This window comes from Hypanus sabinus, chromosome 24, assembly GCF_030144855.1.
Source record: "Hypanus sabinus isolate sHypSab1 chromosome 24, sHypSab1.hap1, whole genome shotgun sequence".
Classification (NCBI taxonomy): Eukaryota; Metazoa; Chordata; class Chondrichthyes; order Myliobatiformes; family Dasyatidae; genus Hypanus; species Hypanus sabinus.
The window spans coordinates 5,859,757-5,873,624 of record NC_082729.1 but is presented as its reverse complement, the minus strand read 5'-3'; the positions used below and the strand labels follow the sequence as shown (position 1 = coordinate 5,873,624).

General features: G+C 41.2%; 1 protein-coding gene across 8 annotated transcripts in view; it reads right to left on the bottom strand.

Annotated features, from left to right (window-relative positions):
- The window catches only part of LOC132380423 (polycomb protein SCMH1-like), a 211,319-nt gene that overhangs the window by 19,544 nt on the left and 177,907 nt on the right, over positions 1-13,868 (bottom strand). For all 8 annotated transcript variants that reach the window (XM_059949208.1, XM_059949209.1, XM_059949211.1 and 5 more), the window contains 3 exons: positions 13,424-13,671; positions 11,316-11,445; positions 1,186-1,386 (listed from right to left, as the gene is read on the bottom strand). In XM_059949208.1, coding sequence (XP_059805191.1) covers positions 1,186-1,386; positions 11,316-11,445; positions 13,424-13,671 — 579 coding nt within the window. The remainder of the gene's footprint in view (positions 1-1,185; positions 1,387-11,315; positions 11,446-13,423; positions 13,672-13,868) is intronic.

Here is a 13,868-nt window from a genome sequence, read left to right as displayed (position 1 = left end):
TGCCTCTTGGCTGGCACAGACCTGATGGGCTGAAAGGCCTGTTTCTGTGCTGTATGACATTGTGGTCCCCAGCTCCCACTGTTATCTCTCTCCATCAGTTCAAACAAAGCCTAGGAGAATGGGGGGGAGATTTGACAGAGATATACAACAACATAAATGATACAGCTACAGTTGGGTGGCTGAGTGTAGATAGTTCTCTACCAAATGAGGTGTAAGGTGCTCCTCCCCACCGCTAGCTTGGGCGGGGAGGTCCCTTGGGCAAGGTGTAACACCTGCTTAGCCCACCCCCCTCCCAATCAGGGTCAGGTGAAGCCATGGGAGCAGGTGGTGGATGGTCGTACGAGCAGCCAGTGCAGATCACAAGTCCTGGTTATGCAAACAATGACACCAGGCAGACAATCTCTGAAGAGTATTGATAATGGCTGGGGTCACCCGTCTTGTAAAGACACTGCCCAGAAGGAGGCAATGGCAAACCACTTCTGTAGAAAATCTTGCCAAGAACGATCATGGTGTTTCCTCAACTACGATTGATGTAGAAAGACCATGATTGCCCACGACACGGCACATAATGATAAGGGTGTTGATAACTGATAGGGTAAATGCAAGCAGGCTTTTTTCACTGAGTGGGTGTGATTAGAACAAGAGGTCATGGGTTAAGGGTGAAAGGTTAAATGTTTAAGGGGGAACCTGAGGGAGGATTTCTTCACTCAGAGGGTGGTGGGAGTGTGGAACGAGCTGCCAGTGCAAGTGATGGATGCAGGCTTGACTTCAACACTGAAGAGTAATTTGCGCAAGTGCATGGATGGAAGGCTATGGTCAGCTATGGGTCAATGGGATTAGGCAAGACCACAGTTCAGCATGGACTAGATGGGCCGAAGGGCCCATTTCTGCACTGTAGACTCTATGACTGACAAACATACAGCAGTAGGCGTGCTACCATTTCCTACCCTGAGATTGGTTTTCTTGCAGGGATTTACAATGGAACAATAAAATACAAAAGAATTTTATGGAAAAACTATATATAAACTAAGACTGAAATACAACCAATGTGGGGGAAAAAAACAGACTGTACCAAAAAAAAACCGAGAATATGAATCCTTGAAAGTGAGTCTGTAGGAATAACTGTTCCTGAACCTGGTGGCATGGGACCTTGGGGGTAACACAGACCAGACAGCGTTTCCTCACCAGATATGACCTCCCCGCCGTGCCCCTGCTTCAGGAGGGAGAAGACCACTTTCTGATTGTGCGCACAGTCTATGCAGGCCTGGACCGCCTGCTGCAAGACGACAGAAGCCCGAGCCGGTCCGAAGTGGTCTGGTAGTTGTTGTAGTTTTTTCCTGTCGAGGTGGGGGCCCGGGTTGCCGGTTTTGTTCAAGTAAACACATACTGGATGTGGACAGAACAACAGAAAATGGCTGGTTATGTTACATATCATACAGTCACTGCTGTCAACAAAACTGCAGAAAATTCAGGGCTGAAGTAGAGATCCTGGGCTTCACAGCTTATTGGTAGGGGCACAATTATATTGTACTTTAAGACCATTATATATAGGAGGAGAATTAGGACATTTGTATGTTCCATTTCATCATGGCTGATCCATTTCCCTCTCTGCCCTAATCTCCTGCCTTCTCTTCGTAACCCTTCATGCCCTGACCAGTCAAGAACCTATCAACCTCTGTCTTAAATACACCCAATGACTTGGCCTCTACAGCCTCCCGTGGCAACGAATTCCACAAATACAACAGTCTCTGGCTAAATAAATTCCTCCTCACCTCTGTTCTAAAGGTATGTCCCTCTGATCTGAGGCTATGCCCTCTGGTGTTAAAAACATGGAAATACAGTTATAAACAGAAATTCCTTATCAGCACCTGGATGCAAACACAAGGAAGGAGCTTCCGTAGCTTTATTTAGTTCCCCTTTCATTGACTAAAGCTCTGCCTTTAATACCATCATTTCACATAAACTGATTCCTAAGCTGCGGAACCTGGGTCTTAGCACTCAGATCTGCAGCTGGATCTTCAACTTCCTCACAGACAGGACCCAGGCTGTAAAAATAGGGGACAAGCTCTCCTCTACAATCACTCTGAGCACCGGTGCCCCACAAGGCTGTGTACTCAGCCCCCTGCTGTACTCACTGTACACCCATGATTGTGTAGCCAAGTTTCCATTGAACTCAATATATAAGTTTGCTGATGACACCACAATTGTAGGCCGTATCGTGGGTAATGGTGAGTCTGAGTACAGAGAGGAAATTAAGAACCTGGTGGCATGGTGGGAAGACAATAACCTATCCCTCAACGTCAGCAAGACAAAGGAATTGGTTGTTGACTTCAGAAGGAGTAGTGGACCGCACAACCCCATCTACATCGGTGGTGCGCAGGTGGAACAGGTCAAAAGCTTTAAATTCCTCGGGGTGAATATCACAAATGACCAGACTTGGTCTAACCAAGCAGAGTCCGCTGCCAAGAAGGCCCACCAGCTCCTTTACTTCCTGAGAAGGCTGAAGAAATTTGACCTATCCCCTAAAACCCTCACTAATTTTTATAGAAAGCATTCTTCTAGGGTGCATCACAACCCGGTATGGAAGTTGTCCTGTCCAAGACCGGAAGAAGCTGCAGAAGATCGTGAACACAGCCCAGCACATCACACAAACCAATCTTCCATCCTTGGACTCACTTTACACTGCACGCTGTCGGAGCAGTGCTGCCAGGATAATCAAGGACACGACCCACCCAGCCAACACACTTTTTGTCCCTCTTCCCTCTGGGAGAAGGTTTAGGAGCATGAAGATTCGTACGGCCAGATTTGGGAACAGCTTCTTTCCAACTGTGATAAGACTGCTGAACTGGATCTAGGCCGTACCTTCCAAATATCCGGACCTGACTTGCACTACCTTACTTTCCCTTTTCTATTTTCTAATTATGACATAATTTACATTTTTATTATATTTACTTTGATTTGTACTTCAGGGAGCGCGAAGCGCAGAATCAAATATCGCTGTGATGATTGTACGCTCTAGTATCGATTGTTTGGTGACAATAGAGTAATGTTTACTTGTCATTCAACCATACACATGAGAACAGCCACAAGAAATAGCATACCTCTGGGGCCAAGGTGCAAAACACAGTATCGCAGTCACACACAGCACAAGGCACATATAACACACATAATTACATGAAAACATAGTTACCAAAAAAAAGGTTATTATTTATCCGAATATTTACCCCTTATCCGAAATGTTATGCCTGTTCTTAATAAAGACAAATTTGGCATGGGTTTACATTAGAACATTTTAATACTGAACTGCCACTCAATACTGAACATGTGCGACCCATTAACCATTGTAGCTTCCAGTTCCTTCTGAACCGCTTGCATTGCCCACCGGGAACTGAAGCTCTTTATTATGTACACACATAGCAACATCATCCTCCTTGAAAGAAAAACAAACACAATACCATGTCCTCATAAACCTGCAAGGAACAATAATTCTTTCCAACAAAGGATTGTATTGTAGCTGGTCTCTTCTCTTTTCTCCCCTTAAATTTTCAACTTCAGTTGTAATGAGCAACTACAGTCCCTCATCCACTGATCAACTTTCAATCAGTCTCTTAGGTGGTTTAATGATCCCTTTTTACTCTGAAATCCAGAGTTCAAAACTGTTAGGGCTGTATGGTAACATAGTGGTAGCACAATACAGTACCAGCGACCCAGGTTCAATTCCTGCTGCTGCCTGTAAGGAGTCTGTATGTTCTCCCGTGACCATGTTGGGTTTTCTCCCACAGTCCAAGGTTGTACCAGTTGGCAGGTTAATTGGTCATTGTACACTGTCCCATGATTAGGCTAGGGTTAAATTGGGGGATTGCTGGGCAGCCTGTCTCGAAGGGCTGGAAGGGCCTACTCCATACTGTATCTGAATAAATAAACACATTTCACATTTGGAATATGTACATCTATATAATGAGATACCTTAGGGATAGGATCCAAATCTAAAGACAAAATCTATTTACATTACCATTCTTGTTTAATTCTAACTGATATTTCTGGTTGTATCTTCATAATCATATTATAAATAAAAGCTACTAATCCCTTCTGACAAGGGTTTAAGGTAAAAATCAAATCTGTAAAATGCACTAAAGTTGAATTAGGAAAAGATGGTAAAACTTTATGTAAGAAATTTCTAATTTGTAAATATCTGAAAAAATTAGATTTAGGTAATTCAAATTTGTTGGAAAGTTGGTCAAATGACATCAAAGTATCTTCAAAGAAAAGATCACGAAAACATTTTATACCTTTCCTTTTCCATATGTTAAAAGCTTGATCTGTCCAAGAGGGTTTGAAAAAGAAATTAAGTAAGATAGGGCTATCAAGAACAAAGTTTTTCAAAGTAAAAAACGTACGAAATTGAAACCAAATTCGTAATGTATGTTTAATAACAGGATTAGATATTTGTTTATTAAATTTAACTAAATCAGCAGGAAGACAAGAACCAAGAACAGAGAATAGAGAATATTCCTTTACCTCATTACAATCCAAATTTACCCACTGTGGGCACAATGGTGAATCCAAATCTAGTTTCCAATACATTAAATTACGAATATTATTTGCCCAATAATAAAATCTAAAGTTAGGTAAAGCTAAACCACCATCTTTTTTAGATTTTTGTAATTGCCTTTTACTTAACCTAGGGTTTTTATTTTGCCACACAAATGAGGAAATTTTTGAATCAATGTTATCAAAAAATGATTTAGAAATAAAAATTGGTAAGGCTTGAAATAAGTATAAAAATTTCGGTAAAATCATCATTTTAATAGCATTAATCCGGCCAATTAATGATAAAAATAAAGGAGACCATCTTGTAGTAAGTTGTTGAATTTGATGAAGCATAGGTAAAAAATTCAATCTAAATAAATCTTTATATTTCTTGGTAATTTTTATACCTAAATAGGTAAAGTTATCAGTAACAACTTTAAATGGTATCCTATCACTCAATAAAGTTTGTGCATTTAAAGGAAATAATTCACTCTTATCTAAGTTTAGTTTATAACCAGAAAAAATACCAAATTGAACCAACAAGGATAAAATAGCGGGAATAGACCTATCAGGGTCAGAAATATATAACAGCAAGTCATCAGCATAAAGTGATAATTTGTATAACTTCTCATTACGGGTAATACCAAAAATATTAGGAGATTCACGAATAGCAATAGCTAAAGGTTCTAATGCAAAATTAAATAATAAAGGACTTAAGGGACAGCCTTGTCTCGTACCACGAGATAATTGAAAAAAAGAGGATCTATAGTTATTGGTAAGAACAGAAGCAACAGGTTTATAATATATTAATTTAATCCATGATATAAAGTTAGGACTAAAATTAAAATTTCTCAATGTATTAATTAAGTATGTCCATTCAACTCTATCAAAAGTTTTTTCAGCATCTAATGAGATAACACATTCTGGGATTGTGGGTGGTGAAGTATGAATTATATTAATCAATTTTCTAACATTAAAAAAGGAATACCGATTCCTCATAAAACCAGTTTGATCTTCTGAAATAATCTGTGATAGTACTTTTTCTAATCTAATGGCTAAAATTTTTGTAAGAATCTTAGAATCTACATTTAATAGTGATATAGGGCGATAAGATGTACATAAAGTAGGATCTTTATCTTTTTTGAGAATTAGAGAGATATTAGCTTCATAAAAAGATTGAGGTAATCTCTTCTTAGCAAACACATCATTAAAAATTTCTCATAACCAAGGAGAGAGCAAAGAAGAAAAAGTTTTAAAAAATTCTACTATATAACCATCAGGACCAGGAGCTTTCCCTGAATTCATTGATGAGATAGCCTCTCCTATTTCCACCATAGAGATAGGAGCATCTAACAGGCTATGGTCTTCATCTATCAGTTTAGGAATATTTAAATTGTTAAAAAAAAATTATCTATCATGGACTGGTCACCATCAAATTCTGATTGATATAAAGATTTATAAAAATCTTGAAAAGTATTATTAATTTCTTTATGATCAGTAGTTAAATTACCGTCTTGTTTGCGAATTTTAATAATTTGTCGCTTAGTCGAAATAGCTTTTAATTGATTAGCTAACAGTTTGCCAGTTCGATCACTGTGAATATAGAATTGAGCCCTGGTCCTAATTAATTGATTTTCAATTGAAGATAATAGTAAACTATGTTCCATTTGAAGCTCAACTCTCTTCTTATAAAGTTCTTTGGTAGGAGTCAGGGAATAACTTCGATATAATATATCAACAGATAAATGGGAAAAAATTTTGCAAATGGTTAATTCCTCTTCTATATGTGCTAAACATGCTTTAATACAATTTAAAATCGTACATAGAGCTCATATGTCTAAAGATAAACTTGCTCGATTCTATTCTCATATTAACCCTCAATGTGACAGATGTCATTCAGAAGTGGCCTCATTGACCCATATGTTTTGGTCATGTCCCACTTTACATAACTATTGGAAGGACATATTTACTACCATTTCCTCAATTTGGAATATAGATTTACAACCTCATTTTATTACTGTAATTTTTGGCATACCAAATGAAGATGGTAATCAGTTTTCCCCTTCAATCAGACGAATGATTGCTTTTGTAACATTAATGGCCAGAAGGTCTATATTACAAAACTGGAAAGAAGTAAATCCTCCTACCACGTTCCAGTGGTTTTCTCAAACTATTTCTTATCTGAGCCTGGAAAAAATTAGAAGCACTATTTTTGACTCATCAATTAAATTTGAAGAAACTTGGAGACCGTTTATTCGACATTTTCATATGAATTAATTTGGCCTTTTCCAGACCTTCTTTCTGCTTATTCATGTTCAGGTATGGAGTTCCGGAGTTTGTTGACACTATCATATACTTGTAAGCTATTATTATTGCCCATGTTAGTTTAGTTTAGTGTTTTATTTTTCCTAATATATATTTTTTTCACATATTTTCAAATTTTTTCTTCCTTTAACGGTTATTTTTGTTTTTTTTCATATATAATCATATGGACTTGATTGATTAAGGTATTTTTTTTCTGTTGATGTTTAATAGGATATTGTTATCTTATTATTAATGCGATTTCAAGTCTATTGTATTCATAATTTACTCATTATTATGTTATTTTTTTATATGTATATATGAAACTCAATAAAAAGATTGAAAAAGAAAGAAAATCTATTTACATTACACATACAGCTTATACATTATACCCTGAAGGTAATTTTCTATAATATTTTTCAATAATACAATACATTCCAGTCTGAGGAAACGTCAACCGCCTCGAGTCGGTAATCTGTTAGTGAGAATACCCTCCAATCTTCCGAAAGTAGGCCCTGTGATTTCTATCTTCCCTTGTTCCAGAGTTTGTAATGGCTGAGGAGTGGGTTGGATTAACGATTCAAGGCTACAGCGCGTAACAAAGCAAAGAGGAAGGCAATGTTGGAAACCGTATTTTATAAGATTTGGTCTTTTGAACAAATTCATGTATTTTTCACACTCACTGGCAGTATAGCAGCTAAATTAATGGTTTAGCACCTTTCTCGTTTTTCATTGGCTAAGTATCAGCACAGAAATTACTTTAGTCAGAGGGTGGTACATCTGCGGAATTTGCTGCCTTGAGTGGCTGTGGAGGCCAAGTCATTGGGTGCATTTAAGGCAGAGATAGATAGGTTTTTGGTTAGCCAGGGCATCAAAGGGTATGGGGAGAAGGCAGGGGAGAGGGAGTGACTGGAAGAATTGGATCAACCCATGATTGAATGGCGGAGTAGACTCAATGGGCCAAATGAAGATAAATCCAAGGAAGGTGACGGGCCCAGATGGCATCTCCGGGTTCTCCGGGCCTGTGCAAGCGAGCTAGCTGGAGTGTTTGCTGACATCTTCAACTGTTCTCTGCTTCAGTCTAAGATCCCCTCGTGCTTTAAGCAGGCAACGATAAATCCGGTGCCGAAGAAAAGCAAGGTGGCATGCCTGAATGACTATCGACCTGTGGCTCTGACATCAATATCAGTGAAGTGCTTCGAGCAATTGGGTATGGCACACATCAAACAAAGTCTACTAGTCAACCTTGACGCTTTGTAATTCGCCTATCAGAGCAACAGGTCAATGGCAGATGCCATCTCTCTGGCACGACATTCCCCCTTAGAACACCGGGAGAATAGAGACACATATGTAAGGCTCCTTTTCATTGACTAAAGCTCTGCCTTTAATACCATCATTCCGAATAAACTAATTCCTAAGCTCCGGAACCTGGGTCTTAGCACTCAGATCTGCAGCTGGATCTTCATCTTCCTCACAGACAGGACCCAGGCTGTAAAGATAAGGGACAAACTCTCCTCTACAATCACTCTGAGCACTGGTGCCCCACAAGGTTGTGTACTCGGCCCCCTGCTGTACTCACTGTACACCCATGATTGTGTTGCCAAGTTTCCATCAAACTCAATATATAAGTTTGCTGATGACACCACAGTTGTAGGGCATATCTTGGATAATGATGAGTCTGAGTACAGAGAGGTAATTAAGAACCTAGTGGCATGGTGCGAAGACAATAACCTATCCCTCAACGTCAGCAAGACGAAGGAATTGGTTGTTGACTTCAGAAGGAGTAACAGACAGCACAGCCCCATCTACATCGGTGGTGCACAGGTGGAACAGGTCAAAAGCTTTAAGTTCCTCGGGGTGAATATCACAAATGACCTGACTTGGTCTAACCAAGCACAGTCTACTGCCAAGAAGGCCCACCAGCGCCTTTACTTCCTGAGAAAGCAGAAGAAATTTGGCTTGTCCCCTAAAACCCTCACTAATTTTTATAGGTGCACTGTAGAAAGCATTCTTCTAGGGTGCATCACAACCTGGTATGGAAGTTGTCCTGTCCAAGACCGGAAGAAGCTGCAGAAGATAGTGAACATACCCCAGCACATCACACAAACCAATCCTCCATCCTTGGACTCACTTTACACCGCACGTTGTCGGAGCAGTGCTGCCAGGATAATCAAGGACACGACCCACCCAGCCAACACACTTTTTGTCCCTCTTCCCTTCGGGAGAAGGTTCAGGAGCTTGAAGATTCATACGGCTCAGATTTGAGAACAGCTTCTTTCCAACTGTGATAAGACTGCTGAACGGATCCTGACCCGGATCTGGGCCGTACCTTCCAAATATCCAGACCTGACTTGCACTATCTTACTTTCCCTTTTCTATTTTCTAATTATGACATAATTTAAATTTTTATTTGCTTCGATTTGTACTCCAGGGAGTGCGAAGCGCAGAATCAAATATTGCTGTGATGATTGTACGCTCTAGTATCAATTGTTTGGTGACAAAGTAAAGTAAATGGCCTACTTCTGCTCCTATATCTTATTACCCATGTGATGAAATTGCTTTAATTATGTAGCCTATTAACTACTTCATTATCTACCAAATTTCCTTTTACCTATAAGTGATGGATTTTTCAGAAGCACCATCTTTAATCTTTTGTCTTAGCGTTAATTCCCCTCTTAGCATCATTCCTCAGCTCTTTATTTAGTATTTGTATGTTTGTTTGTACTCCAAAATAAACTCGCCATTTTTGACTCACAGAAGAACCCCAAGGAACGGAAATGAAATGGAGATCCAACAGCAGTGAAGTGATTAGAGTTAAGTTTAGAAGAGCATTGGGGACGAAACACACATTAATAAATAACCTTAACATGAAACAACATCAGATTTAGTGTCACTGACACAATCATACGGACGATGTGAAATTTGCTGTTCTATGGCAATGGTACAGTGTAAAGTCAGAAAACTATTTTAAAATACAGAAATCAATAGTGCAAAAAAACACAGTAAGAAGGTAGTGTTCATGAACAATTCAGGATTCAGATTTATTTATCATGTGTACATCGAAGATTGGGTGAGGTCACCCTTCTTGTAAAGACACTGCCCAGAAGAAGGCATGGAAAACTAATACCGTAGGAAAATTTGCCAAGAACAATCCCTGATGGCCCAGGTCATTTGACATGAAACATGATGATAATACCATTGAAAATACAGTGAAATGCATCGTTTGCATTAACATACTCAAGGATGCTCAAAATGCCATCTATAAATTTGCTGATGATACAGCTACCATTGGCAGAATTTCAGATGGTGACGAGAGGGCGTATAGGAGAGAGATTGGTTGAGTGGTGTTGCAGCAACAACCTTGCATTCATCGTCAGTAAGACTGAAGACGTGAGTGAGGATTTCAGAAAGAGTAAGATGAGGGAACACACACCAGTCCTCATAATGGGATCAGAAGTGGAGAGAGTGAGCAATTTCAAGTTCCTGGGCATCAACATCTCTGAGGGCCTAACCTGGACCCAATGTATCGATGCAGCTACAAAGAAGGCACAACAGTGACTATATTTCACTAGGAGTTTGAGGAGATTTGGTCTGTCACCAAAGCCACCTGTAAATTTCTCCAGATGTACCTGGCTGCATCACCATCTGGTACGGGGGGGGGGGGGGGCGCTGCAGAGAAACGAAATAAGTGGGAGGAACTCAGTAGGTCGGACAGTGGGACATGAGTCCTGATGAAGGATCTCAGCCCGAAATATTGACTGTTTATTCTTCTCCATAGATGCTGCCTGACCTGCTGAGTTCCTCCAGAGTTTTGTGTGTGTTACTAACACACTGATATCTTTGTCCACTCAACTTTGCTTCCAGCACGGATAACACTAAAACAGTCTTACTAATTGTCGCCTGTCTGAGGGGCATTGAACCAAACTGCTGATACTGCCTCAGACAACTGCAGTGTAGAAACCCGATAACGTATTTCAAAGAACTTGCAGTCAAGGATATTTTTGAGGCAGGTCCATGTCATAACCATTTTCCCTCAATTTGAATGGTTAATGTTGTGAGGCAGTACGATATAACGCACATTAATTTTAAACACAAGAGATTCTGCAGACACAGACACACACACACACAAAATGCTGGAGGAACTCAGCAAGTCAGACAGCATCTGTAGAGAGTAATAAAGAGCCGACATTTCGGTCTGAGACCCTTCATTAGCACAGTCTCTCTTGATTCCTGATGAATTGGTCTCAGCCCGAAACGTTGACTATTTCTCTCCCCGTAGATACTGCCTGATCTGCTGAGCTCCTCTGCCGTTTCTTGTGCATTATACTGACAATTTAGATCCCCACTCTCACACACGCCTTCTTTTCTCTTTATCTCCCCTTCCCTTTTTAGTTCCGGTTCCGATGAAGGGCCCCTGCTCCAAAATGTCACCCCCCGTGGACGCTGCCTGGCCTGCCGAGCCCTTGGGGATTTGTTTCACGTACCTGTTGGAGACTGCGTGATGGCTGTGCTGGGGATTGTGGCTGCATCTTGGGGGACTGTGCTGGTATCGGGCTCTGGGGTGCTGGTGGTAGGGGAGGTCGGGACCGTATTCTGCAGGGCACGTGGTTTCCGCTGCAAGGGCAAAAAGTCCATTAGAGATGTGTGAGGATCACTCGTGAACTCCAGTGCAGGATTCACAATTCAAACAAAACTAAAGATTTATTACAAACAAGAGAAAATCTGCAGAAGCTGGAAATCCAAAGCAATGCACACAAAATGCTGGAGGAGCTCAGCAGGTCAGTCAGCGTCTATGAGAAAAAAGTAAAAAAAAATCAACGTTTCAGGCCGAGTCCTTTCATCAGGACTGGAGAAAAGACATGAAAAGTCAAAGCAAGAAGGTGGGGCTTGGGAGGCAGAAGTACAAGGTGATAGGTGAAACCCAGAGGGAGGGAGGGGTGGGTAGTGAAGAGCTGGGAAGTTGATTGGTGGGAGAGACAAAGGGATGGAGAGGGAGGAATCTGATAGGAGAGGTGGGAAGACCTTTGAAGAAGGGGAAGGGGGAGGAGCACCAGAGGGAGGTGATGGGCAGGAAAGGAGATAAGGTGAGAAAGGGAAATGAGAATGGGGAATAGTGAAGCAGGGTTGGGGGGGGGGGGGAATTACCAGAATTTCAAGAAATCTATGTTCATGCCATCAGTTTGGAGGCGACTCAGACAGAATATAAGGTGTTGCTCCTCCAATCTGAGTGTGGCCGAAGATTGAATGTTTGACTTTTCCCAAACTCAGTTCACCATCTTCCTGGTGGTACGCTCATCCCATCGCTCTTCTCTGGCTTGATTCATCTTGCCAGAACAATTGTTTCTAATTTCTTTTCAGTTAGTATGTTAGTAAAAGTTTTACTACCTACATTAACTAGAAAAACTACAAGAACCCAGGCAAGCTGTACGGAATCTTGATGAACAGAAATCACTGTTGATACTCAGAAGAACTTGGTCCGAGTTTCGCCCACGACGACCCAACAAAGAAGGGTTGGCATACTACCCTGAAACACACCCTGGAGCACATAGGAATTCCGGACATTAACACTACTGTGCTAATTAAAGCATCCCAAATTTGATAAAAGTGATAAATACAAAGAGAGCTTAACATTCTCAACGATCCTACAAAGTGAAAACCCAAACAATTAGACATAAAAGGTAAGCAATCCAAGGACAACACTTAGTAACAAGGTGACACTGAGAAAATGCAGTCCGCATACTAACAGGCTCAAAAACAATCCCTGGTTGTGACAAGATGAACCAAGCCAGAGACAGCAGTGGGACTAACCGACCACCAGAAAGATGGTCAACTGAGCTTGGAAGACTCAACCATTTGGACAATCTTCTGCAATGCTTGAAATGTAGGAACCTCACAGTGTGAATACGCTTGGGAGTCCAGGATCCCCTAAGGTAGGGGTTGACAGAACCCAATGCTTAATGGTACTGGTCCATGGCATAAAAATGGTTGGGGAGCCCTGCCCCAATGGTTAGCTTGCAGGTGGAGTCTGTGGTGAGGAAAGCAAATGCAACGTTAGCATTCATTTCAAGAGGACAAGAATATCTTATGGACACAAGAAATCCTGCAGATGCAGGAAAACCCAGATTGACACAAACAATAATTGCTAGATGCTCTTTTCTCGCTGCTGTCATCAGATAGGAGGTACGAGAGCCTCAGGACTCACACCACCAGGTTCAAGAATAGTTACTACCCCTCAATCATCAGGTTCTTGAACAAAAGGGGATAACTACACCCACTTATCCATCCACTGAACTGTTCTCACAATGATCTCACTTTAAGGACTCTGTATCTCATGTTCTCATTATTTATTGCTATTTATTTACACTTTTATTTGCACAGTTTGTTGCCTTCCGCACTCTGGTTGATTTTTCACTGATTCTGTTATAGTTATGATTCTATAGATTTGCTGAGTATGCCCACAGGAAAATGAATCTCAGGGTTTTAGGTAGTGACAAATACGTACTCTAATAATAAAAGTCACTTTGGACTTTGAACATTGATACAAGGTTGCTTTGGGTATAACAGGCTGGGCAGGTCCGTCAACTTGACCTACCTTGCTCCCCGGTTTTGGGCCTCGCTTCTTTGGGATCTTTAGTGGTTCCACAGGCTTGGCGGTGGACGAGACGGCGCGCTGCATTTCCGGCTTGCCGTCGCCCACCTGCCCCACTCGGCTCCGCTTCCTGCCTGGCTTCCGGCCGCGGTGGATGGCCAGCTGTTCTGGCGAGCTCTTCACTGAAGCCTGCATGCTATGCTTCTCGGGATCCCCCTCCTGAGGTGCCGGCAAGTTCTTCGGAATGACGGCTGAGGTGAGACGAAAAACACACAGAATTTCATTAAAGGATTCACCTGAACATAGCCTTTTAATCCAGGAGACCAGCAGGATCCTGCTTGAGCAGGCTTCTGGAGATGGAAAGCAAAATGAACACAGACCAAACGCAGGATAATTAGGACTATTTTGTCAAGCACCTTTGTTCCATCCGCCGCAAAAAGCAGAATTT